This window comes from Schistocerca nitens, chromosome 2 (genome assembly GCF_023898315.1).
Source record: "Schistocerca nitens isolate TAMUIC-IGC-003100 chromosome 2, iqSchNite1.1, whole genome shotgun sequence".
NCBI classification, from domain to species: Eukaryota; Metazoa; Arthropoda; class Insecta; order Orthoptera; family Acrididae; genus Schistocerca; species Schistocerca nitens.
Window position 1 is genome coordinate 1,004,031,857 of NC_064615.1, and position 19,186 is coordinate 1,004,051,042.

At 43.3% G+C, this 19,186-nt stretch overlaps 1 protein-coding gene across 8 annotated transcripts in view; it reads left to right on the plus strand.

Moving 5' to 3' along the window:
* Positions 1-19,186, plus strand: part of LOC126237344 (proline-rich protein HaeIII subfamily 1-like) — a 388,790-nt gene that overhangs the window by 243,225 nt on the left and 126,379 nt on the right. For 6 of the 8 annotated variants that reach the window (XM_049947396.1, XM_049947397.1, XM_049947394.1 and 3 more), the window contains exons 2-3: positions 484-628; positions 698-763. In XM_049947396.1, coding sequence (XP_049803353.1) covers positions 484-628; positions 698-763 — 211 coding nt within the window. The other 2 variants (XM_049947393.1, XM_049947401.1) reach the window with 2 other exon arrangements.

Below are 19,186 nucleotides of genomic sequence, written 5' to 3' on the forward strand. Positions count from 1 at the left end.
ATTTAACGTAGAGTACATAATTAAAATGCGACATAAAATATACTTAGACAGCGCTTTCCATAACACCAAGTTCAGGATCATTAACGGCTTCGTTATCCATTGGCAACTGATAACACAAAAGACGTGTCTAACTAAAACATTGCGTGACATTCAACACAGATAAGTAATACAACACAGCGTATGAAACATAAAATTACTTGTTTTAAATCTCTGCCAGAGCTCAGTATGCTAAAATTGCTGTGAGCTGTGAGAATGGGTTTTACAACATGTCTGGATAGCTCAGTCGGACAAGCAGTTGCCCACAAAAGGCAAATGTTCTGGGATCGAATCCCACTGTGGTACACATCTTAAATCTACCAGGATGTTTTTGTCTAATGTGCATCTCATTGTCTGATTGACTGGACTAAAGAACCATAACATGTTAATATTTCACAGAGCATTTTATCTACAGACTATGAGATATATCACACAATTCTGTTGCAGGTGACAGCATGCAGGTGCCAGGAAACTCCACCTGGCCCTCCTGGACCAACTGAGGGGCCACAACCAACTGGACCACCAGGCCCACCAACCGGAGGTCCTGATCCAACAGGTCAGCCTACTGGAGGTCCTGAACCAACTGGACCACCTGGCCCACCAACTGGAGGTCCTGATCCAACAGGTCAACCTACTGGAGGTCCTGAACCAACTGGTCCACCTGGCCCACCAACTGGAGGCCCTGAACCAACAGGTCAACCTACTGGAGGTCCTCAACCAACTGGAGGTCCTGAACCAACTGGAGGGCCACAACCAACTGGTGAGCCACAACCTACTGGAGGACCTCAACCTACTGGACAACCAGGGCCAATTTCTGGGAGACCTGGCCGCATTTGGTTTGGTATCTTCTAATGAATCAGCACTAGAGTCTCACTGAAGCATGACTACAGCTCTTCCTTCCTCTTGGCCACTAAAGTCTTTTTAATTTATTGATAAGGATTTTTATTGTTACTGTTGATACTTTATGTCTCATTAAATTAAAAATTAAAAACTCTTCGTTTGGTTCTTTTATTTTACCACCACATCGCTAATATTTTCTGATTGATTCAAAGCGGAAACGTCGCAAATACAAAACATCACTAGGAGCTTCAAATGGTACACAGTATTCGCTAGGAAAAGCAGATGTCGTTGATGACAAACTGTGCAAACACTAACGATTGGAATTTGAATTTTTTTCGGATGTCATCATATGACTTTACAATACGTTATATAAGCCACAATACCTGAAAAGAAAGACGTGCATGTGTTCCTGCTTTACTACTTACAACGCTAATTCAGTCTAAGTCCCCTGTGTGTTCTTCTTTAGCGTTTCATATTGTCCTAGGTAGAAGCCGTAGAATTTCTGAGTAACAAGTGGTTGGACGTTCATGTGTCAGATTCTTACACCTATGCTGCGCTGTGGACAGAGAATGCCTGGATCTCTTCTGAATTAATTAAGTTTTCACACTCTCATGTAATACCAACCTGCAGCTCTTCTAAACAGCATTTGCTACACCAATAGAGCCGTTGTCCGCGAACCATACCGAACTTTTAACCCCTTCTTTTAATATTTTCTCCGCCGCTGTATCTCGAACAACGTTAAAAGTTTGTGAGAAAAGTCAGTAAGAGGAAACTTTTGATTGCTATTGTACCAACATTTCAATAAAACAACAGAAACTGAGATGTATTTCCAGCGTGATGCATTTCTCTCATAAACTTTTGGTTACAGCTTAGAATTACAGTTCATAGACTAAATTAATAGCACTAGCATTGCTGTGCCTACTAGTGCTAGGTCAAAGCATTCGATTTACTTACGACCATTTGGTTGTGACGCAATACTTTTCTAATCGAATAAAATTAGAAAGTTTTGTAAGCTGTGTAGCACTACTCCGATTTGTTTTAAATCTACATGTTCCAGTTCTGTAGCACATATAAACTGGTGCATAGTAATAGAAAAGATTGTGCTATCTTACATTCGATAGTCTTCAGTATCGACGTTCGTCGTAAAACGTATGGTTGCTCATAAATATAAGTAGAGCCAACAAATAGTCATGGAGCTACTGTGATGGGTGTGAAAAATACCACACAAGCAACGCACTTGCTGCTAACAACTACATTGGTTATTACACTGAAGAGCCAAAGAAACTGCTATAGGCATACGTATTCAAATACAGGGATACATAAACAGGCAGAAAACGGCGCTGTGGTCGGCAATGCCTATATGAGACAACGAGTGTCTAGCGCAGTTACTGCTGCTACAATGGCAGGTTATCAAGATTTAAGTGAGTTTGAATGTGGTGTTATAGTCGGCACGTGAGCGATGGGACACAATATCTGCGAGAAAGCGATGAAGTGCGTATTTTCCTGTACGACCATTTCACGAGTGTACCGTGAATATCAGGAATCCAGTAAGACATCAAATCTCCGACATCGCTGCGGCCGGAAAAAGATCCTGCAAGAACAGGACGAACGACGACTGAAGAGAATCGTTCAGCGTGACAGAAGTGCAACTCTTCCACAGACTGCTGTAGAGTTCAATGCTGGGCCATTAACAATTGTCAGCGTGCGAGCCATTCAACAAAACATTGCCGATATGGGCTTTCGGAGCCGAAGGCCCACTCGTGTACCCTCGATGACTATGACACAAAACTTTACGCTTCGCCTGGGTCCGTCAACACCGACATTGGACTCTGATGACTGGAAACATGTTGCCTGGTCGAACGAGTCTCGTTTCAAATTTTATCGAGCGAATGGACGTGTACTGGTATGGAGACAGCCTCGTGAATCCATGGACCCTGCATGTCAGCAGGGGACTATTCAAGCTGCTGGAGGCTCAGTAATGGTGTGGGGCGTGTGCAGTTAGAGTGATATGGGACCCCTGATACGTCTAGCTACGACTCTGACAGATGGCACGCACGTAAGCATCCTGTCTGATCACATGCATCCATTTATGTCCATGGTGAATTCCGACGGACTTGGGCAATTCCAGCCGAACAATGCGACACCCCACCCTTCCAGAATTGATACAGAGTGGTTCCAGGAACACACTTCTGAGTTTAAACACTTCCACTGGCCACCAAACTCCCTAGACAAGAGCATGATTGAGCATATCTGGGTGCCTTGCAACGTGATGTTCAGAAGAGATCTCCACTCCCTTGTACTTTTACGGATTTATGAACAGCCCTGCATGATTCACGATGCCAGTTCCCTCTACCACTACTTCAGATATTATTGAATTCCATGCTACGTAGTGTTGCGCTACTTCCAGATGTTCACAGGTCCGTGCACGATATTAGTAGGTGTACCAGTTTCTTAGGCTCTTCACTGTATAATCAGTAAAACTTTCAGAAACGGTAAGTAAAATATAAACCACTATCACACCACCACCTAACACGAATCTATTATCGAGTACACAGAACATGTTTTAGTGAAAATAATACACATGAGAGAGTCTTTTATCTCTGTGATCGGGTTGAATTTGAACTTAAAGTGCATTTGGAACTTTTCTTCTGATATATTATCTGGTGGTAAATACTGTGTAACAGTTCGCCTTCTGTGACGACTGACACCACGTCATATAAAATTAGTAATGGCGTCATTTCCTTCATAGCTGTCTGTCTGCTTCAGTTTTTTGTATCTGAAAAGATTCTCACTGTTCAGAATAAATAAGTCCATTATAAATGCATTCTTAGTCAGTCTTATGTTAGTAATGAACATTTAATCCTTTTTGGGTCATACTGTTTTTACGAATGTTTCCTTTACTTTCCTTATATCCTATGCTTCTTTAGGCTTTATCGTGACGGTTGTAGTTTGTTTCTGCAATGTCTCGACGATATCCTCCCACGGTGCTTTGGAAGTTGTAGTACTCACTACTGTTGCACATTTTTTGTGGAGTTTTGGTTTTTCAGTCGTATACTTTGTTCAGGTATTCCGAACACTGGTGTAGTTTGGTCCACATCCCCTAAGCTGGAGCTAAGCCATTTCTTTGCAGTTCTCTTCCCTCAAGTAGTGCTAGTCTCTCAAGGTGTGCAGGAGAACTTCTGTGAAGTTTTAGAGGTAAGAGAAGAGGTACTATGGGACTTAAAGCTGTGAGGCCAGGTCGTAAGTCGTGTTTAGACAGCTCAGTACGTATAGAGTTTGCACTTGACACACTAACATCCCAGATTCGAATCCCGGTCTGGAACAAAGTTTTAATCCGCAGGAAGTTCCAGATCATCGCAAAGTCCATTGGAGAATAAAAATTTAGTCACGAAGTTACAGCTGTCAATAATTACGTCTAAAAAAATCCCTCGAGGCAACCAAAATTATCAGTAGAGAACGGTATGTTAATGGATAGCTGCGCTGATAACTTGTTTGAAATCGTCCTGAAGCAGTACAAATACACTACTGGCCATTAAAATTGCTGTACCAAGAAGAAATGCAGATGATAAACGGGTATTCATTGGACAAGTATATTATACCAGAACTGACTTGTGATTACATTTTCAGGCAGTTTGGGTGCATAGATCCTGAGAAATCAGTACCCAGAACAACCACCTCTGGCCATAATAACGGCCTTGATACGCCTGGGTATTGAGTCAAACACAGCTTGTGTACAGGTACAGGTACAGCTGTCCATGCAGTTTCAACATGACCCCACAGTACATCAAGAGTAGTGACTGGCGTATTGTGATGAGCCAGTTGCTCGGCCACCATTGATAGATGTTTTCAATTGGTGAGAAATCTGGAGAAGATGCTGGCCATGGCAGTAGTCGAACATTTTCTGTATCCAGAAAGGCCCGTACAGGACGTGCAACATGCGGTCGTGCATTATCCTGCTGAAATGTAGGGTTTCGCAGGGATCGAATGAAGGGTAGGGCCACGGGTCATAACACACCTGAAATGTAACGTCCACTGTTCAAAGTGTCGTCAGTGCGAACAAGAGGTGACCGACAAGTGTAACCAATGGCACCCCAAACCATCACGCCGGGTGATACGCCAGTATGGCGATGACGAATACACGCTTCCAATGTGCGTTCACCGCGATGTCGCCAAACACGGATTCGACCATCATGATGCTGTAAACAGAACCTGGATTCATCTGAAAAATTAACGTTTTGCAGTTCGTGCGCCCAGGTTCGTTGTTGAGTACACCATCGCAGGCGCTCCTGTCTGTGATGCAGCGTCAAGGGTAACCGCATCCATGGTCTCCGAGCTGATAATCCATGCAGCTGCAAACGTCGTCGAACTGTTCGTGGAGATGGTTGTTGTCTTGCAAACGTCCCCATCTGTTGACTCAGGGATCGAGACGTGACTGCACGATCCGTTATAGCCATGCGGATAAGATGCCTGTCATCTTGACTGGTAGTGATACGAGGCCGTTGAGATGCAGCACGGCGTTCCGTATTACCCTCCTGAACCCACCGATTCCATATTCTGCTAACAGTCATTGGATCTCGACCAACGCGAGCAGCAATGTCGCGATAGGCTACAATCCGACCTTTATCAAAGTTGGAAACGTGATGGTGCACATTTCTCCTCTTTACACGAGGCAACACAACAACGTTTCACCAGGCAACGCCGTTCAACTGCTGTTTGTGTATGAGAATTCGGATGGAAACTTCCCTCATGTCAGCACGTTGTAGGTGTCGCTACCGGCGCCAACCTTGTCTGAATGCTCTGAGAAGCTAATCATTTGCATATCACAGCATCTTCTTCCTGTCGGTTAAATTTCGCGTCTGTAGCACGTCATCTTCGCGGTGTAGCAATTTTAATGGCCAGTAGTGTAGTTGTTGCCTGGTATTTAGGAGACGTAACTTGAAGCACATCCTACACTCTTGCGAACTCACAGACGTTCTGTGGTAAAAAACTGGAACTTCTTCCTTAGGTCGTTGGAGGATCGAAGCAATCTCAGAGAGTGGAAAGAAGCGGAAGGCAACTGTGTTGACGCTAGGTATTAAAACATTGCCGTATACTGAAGATCTCCGGTGTAGGAGTCAACGATGGTGTGAAACCACGCTCGCTCTGTTGGTCCACCAGGCCCAGGAAGCAGTAGTAACTATCGCCTAGGCTGATGTCGTGTTCCTAGACTTCCGAGAGGGATTCGCTAGCGTTCCGCACTGTCACATAATGAACAGTAAGTGAGTGTACGGAATATCAGACTTGCTGCTTGTATTTAGAGTACCTCATAAAAATCAAAACGGAACAATCAGTTTATAACAGCAAGAACGCAGTGCTCGATTAAGTAGGTCGTAATAAAGACATCTAGTCTTCCGCCCCTAATGTTAAAACTACAGGGTGGTCCATTGATCGTGACTGGACCAAATATCTCACGAAATAAGCGTCTAACGAAAAAACTACAAATAACAAAACTTGTCTAGCGTGACTGGGGAAACCTGATGGAGCTATGGTTGGCCCGCTAGATGGCGCTGCCATAGGTCAAACGGATATCAACTGCATATTTAAAAATAGAAACCCCCATTTTTATTACATATTCGTGTAGTACGTAAATATGAATGTTTTAGTTGGACCACTTTTTTCGCTTTGTGATATATGGCGCTGTAATAGTCACAAACATATGGCTCGCAATTTTAGACGAGCAGTTGGTAGCAGGTGGGTTTTTTAAATTAAAATACAGAAGGTAGGTACGTTTGAACATTTTATTTCGATTCTTCCAATCTGATACATGTACCTTTGTGAACTTATCATTTCTGAGAAGGCATGCTGCTATAGCGTGATTATCTGTAAATACCACATTAATGCAATAAATGCTCAAAATGATGTCCGTCAACCTCAATGCATTTGGCAATACGTGTAACGACATTCCTCTCAACAGCCAGTAGTTGGCCTTCCGTAATGTTCGCACATGTATTGACAATGCGCTGACGCATGTTGTCAGGTGTTGTCGGTGGATCACGATAGCAAATATCCTTCAACTTTCCCCACAGAGAGAAATCCGGAGAGGTCAGATCCGGTGAACTTGCGGGCCATGGTATGGTGCCTCGACGACCAATCCACCTGTCATGAAATATGCTATTCAGTACCGCTTCAACCGCACGTGAGCTGTGTGCTGGACATCCATCATGTTGTAAGTACATCGCCATTCTGTCATGCAGTGAAACATCTTGTAGTAACATCGGTGGACATTACGTAGGAAATCAGCATACATTGCACCATTTACATTGCCATCGATAAAATGGGGGCGAATTATCCTTCCTCCCATAATATCGCACCATACATTAACCCGCCAAGGTCGCTGATCTTCCGAGTGTCGCAGCCATCGTGGATTTTCGGTTACCCAATAGTGCATATTATGCCGGTTTACGTTACCGCTGTTGGTGAATGACGTTCCGTCGCTAAATAAAACGCGTGCAAAAAATCTGCCATCGTCCCGTAATTTCTCTTGTGCCCAGTGGCAGAACTGGGTGCAATTGATGTTGATGTAGCATTCGCAAAATCGACGTTTTTGAGATTGCCGATTCTCGCGCAATTTGTCTGCTACTGATGTGCGGATTAGCCACGACAGCAGCTAAAACACATACTTGGGCATCATCATTTTTTGCAGGTCGTGGTTGATGTTTCACATGTGGCTGAACACTCCCTGTTTCCTTAAATAACGTAATTATCCGGCGAACTGTCCGTACACTTGGATGATGTCGTCCGGGATACTGAGCAGTATACATAGCACACGTCCGTTGGGCATTTTGATCGCAATATCCGTACATCAACACGGTATCGACCTTTTGCGCATTTGGTAAACGGTCCATTTTAACACGGTTAAAGTATCACGAAGCAAATACCTTCCGCACTGGCGGAATGTTATGTGATACCACGTACTTATACGTTTGTGACTATTATAGCGCCACCCATCACAAAGCGAAAAAAGTGGTCCAACTAAAACATTTATATTTCTTTACGTACTACACGAATATGTAATAAAAGTGAGGGTTCCTATTTTAAAAAAGCAGTTGAGATCCGTTTGATCTATGGCAGCGCCATCTAGCGGGCCAACCATAGCGGCATCCGGTTTCCCCCTTCAAGCTAGACGAGTTTCGTTCTTTGTAGTTTTTTCGTTTGATGCTTATTTCGTGAGATATTTGGCCAGGTCACTATCAATGGACCACCCAGTATACATCAAAGAAGCAACGGAAAGAAAGGTTCAAGAGTGGGATCAAAATTCAGAGAGAAAATATAAAAATTATAAGATTCGCTGATGACTTAAGCGTGCTCAGTGAAAGGAAGGAAGAATTACAGGACATGTTCAAGGGAATGAACAGTATACTGAATACAGAATGTGGATTGATAGTAATTTAAGGGATTCTGCTACATTGGAAGCAACATAAAACAAGAGAGACGAAACGAGGAAGATAGTTAATGCATATTAACACAAACAAAGAAGGCTTTAATGTATTCCTGGACATAAGAAATATACTGGTATCAAACATCGGCCTTAATTTGAAGAAGAAATTTCGGAGAATGTATATTTGGATCCTCATCTGATGAGGACATGGCTCACGTCACAGACATCACCACGGACACTACACTGTGTGACACTGTGCCGCAAGTACAGCATGACTCCGCGAAGTAAAGCCCGAAGGCCAGGTCTGCACCAGACACAGAGGCCAAACACCGGAAGGAGAAGTACGAAGACCACCGACGTCATCGCAAAGAATCCTTAGAGGAAATACGTTGTATCAAACAGCTGCTTCAGGATGATACAGGCGATGGTTCTGAGGAAGTATCACCGTCTGTCTCTAACCACGGGGCGACAGCAACAGGTCCTCCTAGGACAGTAAATATGCATTATGACTCTATGGAATACCAGCCTATTGTTGACACCGTTGCTAACGAGGGCTTTCAACCAGTTTAGCGCAGGAAGACCCTTCGCCGCAGTGCTGCTCAGGCACTGGAACGATCTGACGAGCTGCGCAACCGATACTTGTCACTACAAGCAGAAACGACACCCTAGCTGGAGCGTCGGAGCACGAGCTACCCTGTCATTGAAGTGATGTTGCCCAATGCCGTCTTTACTTTCAACAGTGTGTACATTCTGAGGTTTGATCAATCTCAGGTTAACGTCATGGCTGCACATGCAAAGGATCTTCGCATCTGTCTATGGAATGCTACTGGAGTTTGCGATAAGAAACATGAACTACAAGATTTCATTGGCCATCAAAAAATCGACATATTCCTCTTGTCAGAGCCTCACCTACGGCCAAATGAAACTTTCAGACTTCGAAATATGGTGGATTACCGCACTAACAGACGTGGTGGCACAACGGTACTTGAAGCAGTTCGCGAATGGGGGACGGTTCTGAACAGCAAAGTAGGCATTTTGCGTAACTCGGGGTACCATATAAAAACTCTAGGCAGATCAGTACCCCTCCCATGGCATCGGTATAAGGTACCACGTTCCTTGGTACTATGAAATCCAAACCCTTTCCACCAACTGGCGGTATCATATGGACCAATACACAGGCACTAAGAAGCTGACCACAAAAATTTATTCATAATAAAGCGGCCCAAGCACCTACTTACCTTCCACCATGAAGTCTGGATCGTCGTCGACGATGGCACTTCGATTTACAGGTGTAAAAAAATGTGATTGAAGTAGAACATTGTCAAACGAAGCAAAGCAGGCGTTGGGTACGAAATTGCTTTGCCAATTAAGCGCTTTTGTTGGCTCTTCGTTTTTCGCCTTATAAATATCAAGCTCTTATAACAAGTTAAAAGCACGTCCTTTTTCTTCCCTGTGGAGAATACGTATACTATTCTCAGTGTTCCCTATAGAACGACCAGTTTCTGATAAATACTGTCCCAAAACAGCTTTGTTACGTGGCTGTGAATGTTCCTTAAATCTTACGTTAAAAGAGCGACCAGGTTTTTTCTATTTTTTTCTATTTGCAGGTAAAATTCACCGTGAAATTTTATAGAAATGGTTTTCGTTCTTTCTTTATTGATTCTATTTTCAGGGTGAGTGTGTCACTGTCTGCTGTTTGTGATACGTTTCTTTAGCATACTGTAAGGGCGCGTGACGTCATGTACAGAAAAGCCGTTAGCTACAGCAATTTGCTTTATAACGCTGAGTTCTTTACGTATTTCGCTTTCGGCCAGTGAATCAGTCCACGGTCGCAGGATCGAATCCTGTCTCGGGCATGGATGTGTGTGATGTCCTTAGGTTAGTTAGGTTTAATTAGTTCTAAGTTCTAGGCGACTGATGACCTCAGAAGTTAAGTCGCATAGTGCTCAGAGCCATTTGAACCAGTGAATCAGTGAGGTGAAGAAGGCCTTTTCATATCGTGGAGAACGGCATGAACTTGCATTGATGATACTATTTGTCTATGTAGGTTTTGTGAAAATCAAAGACTTACGTTTGTTCCAAATGGTTCAAATGGCTCTGAGCACTATGGGACTTAACTTCTGAGGTCATCAGTCCCCTAGAAGTTAGAACTACTTAAACCTAACTAGCCTAAGCACATCATACACATCCATGCCCGAGGCAGGATTCGAACCTGCGACCGTAGTGGTCGCGCGGTTCCAAATTGTAGCGCCTAGAACCGCTCGGTCAACCCGGCCGGCTAAGGTAAGTAAATCAATAAGGAATGATAATAATAGGGTAGGAAAACTAATTTCCCAAACGCAGTAAGTTAGTAAAGTATTAAACTTTTAAGCCTTGTCACATGAAAACAACTCCGAGTAAGAGTGCTGCGAATTCCTCACGAGGGATCACAGATAGCCAACCGCGCGACGCTTGTTTACAGCGAGGCGCGGGACAGAATGCACGCGGGGAGAGTCATGTTGCCCCGATTGCCTCTTCGTCATATCATAGCTGTGAACCTGGAAGAGTGAAGGTGTCCAGCACTAGCCTTGTAGAAGTCAATCGGAAAGAGTTGTTTTCCGTCAATAGGCTGCCGTCAATCTCGAGGATACGTGTAGTGATTTTTCCACCGTTAATGCGTAATGCGCCGAATGAAGTACATTTTGTGAATGAATACAGTGTTCTTCCGTAAGTAACATATGACGAGTACTTTGTAGTAATTAGCTCGTCTGTTTATGCCGTAGTAACTAGTTATTGTTTGTTGTGTCATATCTTTCAGGTGCATAATCCGAATAATGGAGGATGTACACCCTTCGAATAGCGCTGTAATATATAGTTGGGAGCCTTTCACAGACAATGCAAAGTGAAAAGTTACCGACGCTGTGTTTTGGTTTGTAAAAGTGTTGCAAGACATATGCATTATTAATGCACTACCGGAAGCAGGCAGTTCTGTTTCTCGGCGTACCAGATTGATAGGAGCGGCTATTGTCGACCGATTTTTGGAGCTGACGAAAGAAATGACTTTTGTTGATACTGAAGTACTATACCATGAAGACGAAGCAGAAGGTGATTCAGTGGAAGATATCCCGACTAGTGAATCGCAAAATGGTCATAACACTTTGGAAATCTCCAAGTCACTGGGAATATGTGCTTCATCTGTTCCCGATGAGTATTACGAACCGGTTACTAAGCGATTGAACTACGGCGCTATACCCCTTGAAGTGAAGAAGGACTTGAAATTGTGGGAAAGTGATATCGTTAAGGAGGGACAAGATACGACAAATACCAGGCGATAAATAAGTCGACATACGACCGATTTGTCGAATCTCGTTGTCGTAACGAGAATGTAACAACGAGAATACTTCAGGAGTGGGCTGCAGGTGCATCGCTTCAGTATACGGCCAACAAGGATTTTACGTTTGCTGCATCATTATCTTGTGCAAGAAATTTCAAATCGGAATATAAAATTCGTCAACGGCACGTCACTAAATACGTCTCTCATAAGGAGGTACAAAATATAGACGATATACAGAAAGTGGTGGCTCTTTTCAGCACGCAAACGGCGTCACTTTTGACCGGTTTTAATCGTGATTACGTGATCAACACTGATCAAACAGGATGCGAGTATCGGGTGAACATTCGACGCACGTTATCGCATAAGGGAGAAAAACGAACCCTTGTCGCAGTCGGTAGTAAAAACAAACACATTCGTACACGACGCAATATGCCATCAGAGCCTCTGGAAAAGTGTTGCCTAAGGTTTTCCTGTGTTTACAAGAAACGAATGTTACATTTCGTCCTCGGTTTATAGAAGAGGTCAATCGTTTAACTGACTCGTTCAAAAATGTTTACATTACCTGCTCCCAATCCGGGAAACTGACGAATGCGAATTACAGAACATTTCTTGAGAATGAAACTTCCTGACAGATTAAATCTGTGTGCCGGACCGAGACTCGAAATCGGGACCTTTGCCTTTCGCGGGTAAGTGGTCTACCAACTGAGCTACCCAAGCACGATATTGCCCCCTCCTCACAGCTTTACTTCTGCTAGTACCTCGTCTCCTTTTCTTGAGAATGTTTTAAAACCATGCGTTTCTTATAACAAGTTTTGTCTTATATTGGATTTCTGGAGTGGACAAATTAATACTACAACACATGGCACAATGTTTATAGATGGCGAGGGTCAGCCGACCACAGTAAAAGTAATACCGCCAAACTGCACACCTGTGTGCCAGCCGTGTGATGTTTATTTCTATCACCAAGTTAAAAACATTATTTTCAGGCTGGAAACCCAGCGGGAATTGCACAACCGCACGGATGCAATAATTATTCACAGCATAATTCATAACCAACTTTCAGCACCGATTTTTCAGGCAATGATATCGTATGCGTGGTATGCATCAAAATTAATTCCGGAAAAAGACATATTTTTAAATGTAAACCAAGTTTGTTATCCGCAGACTCTTCTTCGGAAGGAACAGTATAGCTGTCGAAAGACTGCATTATTAGATGTTCTTGGTGACGTGAGTATATTTGTTTCGAATGCTTATATGACAAGTACCATCCATCTAGTTGTTCGAAGAAAAGTGAGGACACGTAACAGTGACTGGAAGAGCCATTGTAAAGTGACATGGAGTAACATTTTAGTTGTTTACTATCCCAAGAGGTTTGAGAAAGTTATTTGCCTACCTTGTTATTATCATTCCTTATTGATTTACAAACGAAAAGAAGAACATCCGCTAGGTTTCTTCGAGATTCGAACCTGAGTTCTCCCTTTCCATGCCAGTTACCTTGGCCGGTGCGCCACTTTTTTTTTCCAGTTGTTGATGGTTGTGTTTGGTCGTTGCGGACGTCACATGACATCCGTTAAAGTTCGTTTGTTGATCCTTCCACTCAGTTTTTTTATTACAGAGGCCAACCAGCTCTCTGACCGAACACGCTGAGCTACCGTGCTAGCCTTATCGGTGCTGTAGGCGAAAAGCGTTTAATAGTAAAATGTAGACTTTCACGGCCGGAAATATCATGTCCATTATAATTATCTGGGCTGTTATGCCGTGGTCGGTTGATGAATTCTGTGTCAATTCCCAACGTTTCGTCTCCGACTGCGGGAGACATCTTCAAGGGGGTCCGTAGCTCAGTCAGTAGCGAGCCAGTGGGTGTGTTGGAACTTCCATCGAGCTACGGACCCCCTTGAAGATGTCTCCCGCAGTCGCAGACAAAACGTTGGGAATTGACACAGAATTCATCAACCGACCACGGCATAACAGCCCGGATAATTATAATGAGAAGCGTTTACCATGTTGGTACAGAAGCGGCAGTTGTAAAAGTTTCGTACCTCGATTTCTGGAAAAGTATGCGTTTTCGGACCCCATACCCGGTGATGAAAAATGCTCTATTTACAATTATGTATCGATACCGCCAATTTTGAGTCGCTTGCTCGTCATAACCTTTAGGGGTGATTTTTACAAAAACGCGGGGGTGTTGACCCAAAATATCTTACATTCCTTCGTTTTAGGTTGCACACAAGCTACCTGCCAAACTTGAGCCGAATCGGTTGGCTGTGTCTGAGGTCGTCCCCTTGTGAGTCATATCTGCATCTGTCAAAACCAACACTGCTACTAATTATAAGCAGGACTGATGCAGGAAGTGTGATTGTGGGTATGTACGTCTCGTTCTTAAAAAGACGTATAAAATCCATTAACTTCCTAAGAGGCAGAACAGCAGTCTCTGAACTTCGTTGTAATTGGTTTATAAGCAGCTCGAGCGGTGGATATACGATGACGATGTCATCTTATAACACCAGAATTGTGGAGAAAGAAGTAGTTCTATCATTTTAAAGTTTGTCACCGTGGTGATTAAGGTAGGAAACTTGCGATGTGGTTGTATGCCACATGTTAGTCAAATACATTCTGCATTATTGTAATAAGAGCGTTGCATTCTGCACGATTAATACTTCGAAAACCGTATGGCATTAACAACATACCATTTTTAAGTGCAGAATCATGTAACCATAGGAGTGTGTGATTATGCTGTATGATTATTTCTGTCATGCTGGGAAATTACTGGAATTGGCTCCGTACAGTGCAATAATGCTTCAGAACTGATAGCACTATTGATTTATGTCAAATGTTTCAAACTCCATTATGTATAAAACACACGTTTCTTCACAACCGTCTGTTTTATCACCGCAACATTCTCCTGTCTACTATATGCCGATGAGATACACTTGCCCCCTCGACACACATCTGGGGAGAGCTTGTGCTTCTGGAAGAGTGTCAGGGGTAACAGTGGTGCTGCAGGGCGGATTGGTCAGGGACAATGCGGGAGGGATCTGTCAGTCTCAGACTTTATCCTACGAGCGAGAATACTGTGTGACTACCATCCACACAGGGAAATATGGCCAGTCGTAGTCGTAAATTTTCCGCTACTGTCTATGCGCTGGAAATATGTAGATAACCTAACTGCAATGGTATAGGAGGCTTTCTGGTATACTTTGGTGTATATGTTCGAATGGATTTAATGGACACTTATGTAGCTGCATTCGCAATCTAGTATATGGTACTTGCAAAGTAGTGGAGCGGTGAGTTAGTGATGGTACAGAAACTGGGAAGCATTCTGCTGTCACTGGTTGGCGCTTAAATTACGGAACAATTTTCAAAATTGCCAAAACTGATCTCGCCATCAACTGTGGTCCATATTCCACAACATCATCCCATATGAACAGTGTCATTTCCATCACGTCTGTCCCTGGTATGTTGTTGATTACTGTGTAATGATTCACTGACACCGCTTGGTCGAGGTGGAAGGAACCTTGGGAACTCTAGGTATCTGCCACTTGTCACAGTGGAGCATGGGATTCAATGTTTGGGTCATCAGCTTCAGACAGCTGTTTGCAAGCGTTCCTCAGTGCTGCAGTCTCGACCTATTACTATACGCTGTGATGCCCTCCACATGTTTTTCTTTTTTTCACCTCTTTTTATTTCTACTACCTCATGCGTGTTGTGAAGGTCACGTTTTGGTGATGGTTAACATTAGAACAGTATTTATATACATGATTGCAAGATGAGGAAACAATGCTCTTAGAAATGGAACACCAAGACATCCACTACCTCATCACTGTGGTAGATGAGATCATCTGTATAGGCATTACCTTCTCTTAGCTGTTGGGAACGATCAACAATGTCGTAAGCTATCCCAGTTTCCACATGTAGCTATGTCTTCCACATTTTTATTAATTAGAAACATCGCTTCTGTGCCTTAATTCTACCGACTTGCGTGTTGTGGGAGTTGCATAGTTTACACCATGCGATGTTTAGCTTTCTGTGAGAGCCAATGCGTCGAAGTATGTTAATATGGTTTTAGCACCTGACACAGACCTTGCAGTCATGGTAGAAAAACAAAGTGTATGGCGGTGTACAAAACTGTACTCTTATATTGCTTGGATGTGCTACAGCCGAAAAAAAAAACAGTATATTAAACTGTTTATGAAGTACCAACACAGCAACCCTCTCTTGTAATTGATAGTCTTCTGGGTATGGTCTTCCTCCAGTTACACAGATCTGTGCAAACAAATTCGAACATTGGCCACATGCTTCAATGGAGTGATACATGTTTATGTAATATGCACGATGTCAGCTCGCACATGGTATTTGTTTTTTATATGTATTGGAAGAGAGAAACACACTAAAACTTTATAGGATGTTTTATTGTAAAGAGTACTATAAGTGGTTAAAGTTTAAATGCAGATAGTTCTCTAAAAACTACACCGCATTTGCTCATAAAACAAATAGAAATCGGCCGTATCTATTGTCATGAAATTGTGACTGTTTTTATCATTATCGTCAGGATTGCGTGTTTAAAAAACAGGTGCTATCAAAAGTCCTGTGTTATTTCATACTTCCCAACCCCTAATTATAAAGCACACCACTTAAATTACAGCTGGTTGTAGAATCCATAAATGATAGTGTTTTTTCCCCAACGTGTGAGTAGATTGCGTGAAGCAGATTGTGACGATCAAGTTTCTTACAAAACTAGAACACATAAATCTGCTGTATGACACGAAACTTTGCAAACATGTCAGTAAAGCGGAGTCAGGAGCAAAACTGTCAAATGTAAACATATATACAGTAATTGGTTTCGATGCATCACAAAAGAGAGCAGACGCGCTACGTCTTACAGGAGGTTCTATTACAAGACAGGCTCCGCCGTTGTGATATAACTTCACATTGGTAAAACGGGACTTGCCATAGTGTACTAAATAGCAACGACCTCTTGAATTACAGTATATTGTCGTCAAACATAAAAATTATTGTTTTTTCGACATGTCATCCAATGGCCTAAAAGATTGTATTCACTAAAGTTACATGTCCGAAATGTTTGTAATTCACACATGCGTGAGTTCATTTACAGATATTTATTTGAATGTGAGAGATGCTCTCAGGTTGTGTAATTTGTTTGTAAAGCTGAAAGAAACTGCTTAACATAGATGTTTTTTCTTGGGAGTGTAACTCTCGCTATTTCTTTATTCCGATGACGGTTTCGAAATAACGAGGAGATTCTGCGGTGTTCTGTGGTTTTTGCAGCAGAGTACTGGAGGTTCTTCTTCACCCAATTTTAAGCAGGGTGGACATGTGTAGTTCGAATTGTATCCTGCAGTCGAACGTAAAAACTATGCCGATTTTGCTCATAAAACGAAAATAATATGGACTGTGCTTACTTTCGCAAAAAGAGGACATTTACTACTGTCACGATTTTGTTCGTGTTTTTAATAGATGCTCGATTATAAGAGATGCTCGACGTGAAATACAGTTGCTCTCGATTGATGAACGGCGATGTGGGGGAATGTCCAGTGTGTGTGTTCTCTCAACACAGACGCGGAGGCGGGGTGGTGCCGCTAAATTTCCCATTTTTGTTTTCCAAGGGCCGTAGCCTCAAGACAAAATGGATGTCGCCAACGTTCGTAGTGCATGTTGGAAGGCTGAGTGCGGCCAGCCACCACGAGGGAATGGCTGTAGGCCGCAGAAAAACCACAAGTCACTCAGCGATAGCAGTTGACAATTTGAAAACGCCTGTCTCCCTCCCCACCCCCACCCCCACCCCCACCCCATAGGTTGATGGAAGGAGGGATAGAGATGAGGTATGAGCGAAATTAGGAGGCCCTCAAATTGCGGCAGTTTGTGAGTGCACGTCGACGAGAACGTACATTCAATTACTACCTCCTCTGCAATACATTTCGACAACGATTTTCCACAGTACATGTGTTGCATTATGACCCATTCATTACGAGTGCTGGTTTTTTCACGACAGTTTGGAAGTGTAATGACAGCTGTGATGCATTTTTCCCATCAGTTGTGGTAGCATATATTGGCTTCGTTTACCTGTGCTGCAGGGTGATTGCGGAGCAGGTGTCTGTAGCGAATTCTGATGTCAAACAGCGAAAAATACAATCCTCAGCTGTATGCTTACAGGTAACCCACTTATTAAACCCCCTCTGTCCAACACCAGGATCTTGTCAGTTGAATGTATTTCCTACCAAAGAAAAATAAAGTCTGTTCCTTACACCTCGGCCTTTTTCCTGCCAGCTTGTAAGTGAAGGGTGGAGTTTGAGTGCACCTGCCACTAGTTTTGAGTAGTATTGTGAAATTTTTTCCAGCAGGAGAACGCCAGTTGTGTGGCATCGTCTATTTTTGAGCTGTATTGTGATTTTAGGAATTCCTTGTTTAGCGCTATGCATATAGTTGTGTAATTAAAACTGATCTGTATGATTAATTACGTAATTAGGATCGATTTTTACTAGAGCGCCCAGGTCAAAATAAACAAATTACCCTACCTAATCTTCCTCTCCTGCATCTGGGCGGTTTCAAAATGGTTCAAATGGCTCTGAGCACTATGGGACTCAACTGCTGAGGTCATTAGTCCCCTAGAACTTAGAACTAGTTAAACCTAACTAACCTAAGGACATCACAAACATCCATGCCCGAGGCAGGATTCGAACCTGCGACCGTAGCGGTCTTGCGGTTCCAGACTGCAGCGCCTTTAACCGCACGGCCACTTCGGCCGGCTAGGGCGGTTGGGTGTACACTTGTGCTTTCTGTCCAGGAGAACTAGGATGCGGAAATGGCAGCGCCATTTTTAATTTCCCTCAAATCCCTGGCTGTGTTGTGAGATCGGACGTCAGCACAGCCCTGGGACACATAAATTCCCACAAAAATTCGAAATTCCCGCCAAATTTCGGTAAGTGTGGGAGAGGGGCGGGGTGGAGGAGGGTTCTGTGACCCACGTGCAGGCTGAGAAGCACGTAACGCCATCTGGGGGAGCGGGTGGTTGTGGTTTGGGGTGGCTAATTAATTGATCAGTTTACTTCATTTGCATATCAATTTGACATCAAGGTCGCGCCAGCACAGCCATCTCCGCACTACTCAAGATTACTCTGAAATTCACAATTAAATGCCTGGTAGAGGTTTCATAGAACAATCTTCAAGCTGTTTCTCTACCCTTTCACTCTCGAAAAACGCGCGGAAAGAACGAGCTCTTAAATCATTCTGTGCGACCTCTGATTTCTCTTACTTTGTCATAATGTTGATTTCTCCGTATGTAGGTGGGAGCCAAAAGAATATTTTTTTCAGTCAGAGGATGAAGTTAGTGATTGAAATTTCACGAGAATATCCTGCCGCATCGATAAACGCTTGTGTTTTAATGACTGCCACCCCAATTGACGTATCGTGTCAATGGCACTCTCTTCCCTGTTTCGCGATAACACAAATGAGCTGTCCTTCTTTGAAGTTTTTCGGTGTCCTCCGTGAGTCCCATCAGATGTGGATCCCACAGCCTATAGCAATACTCCATAAGAGTGCGGAAAGTGTAGTGCGAGCAGTCC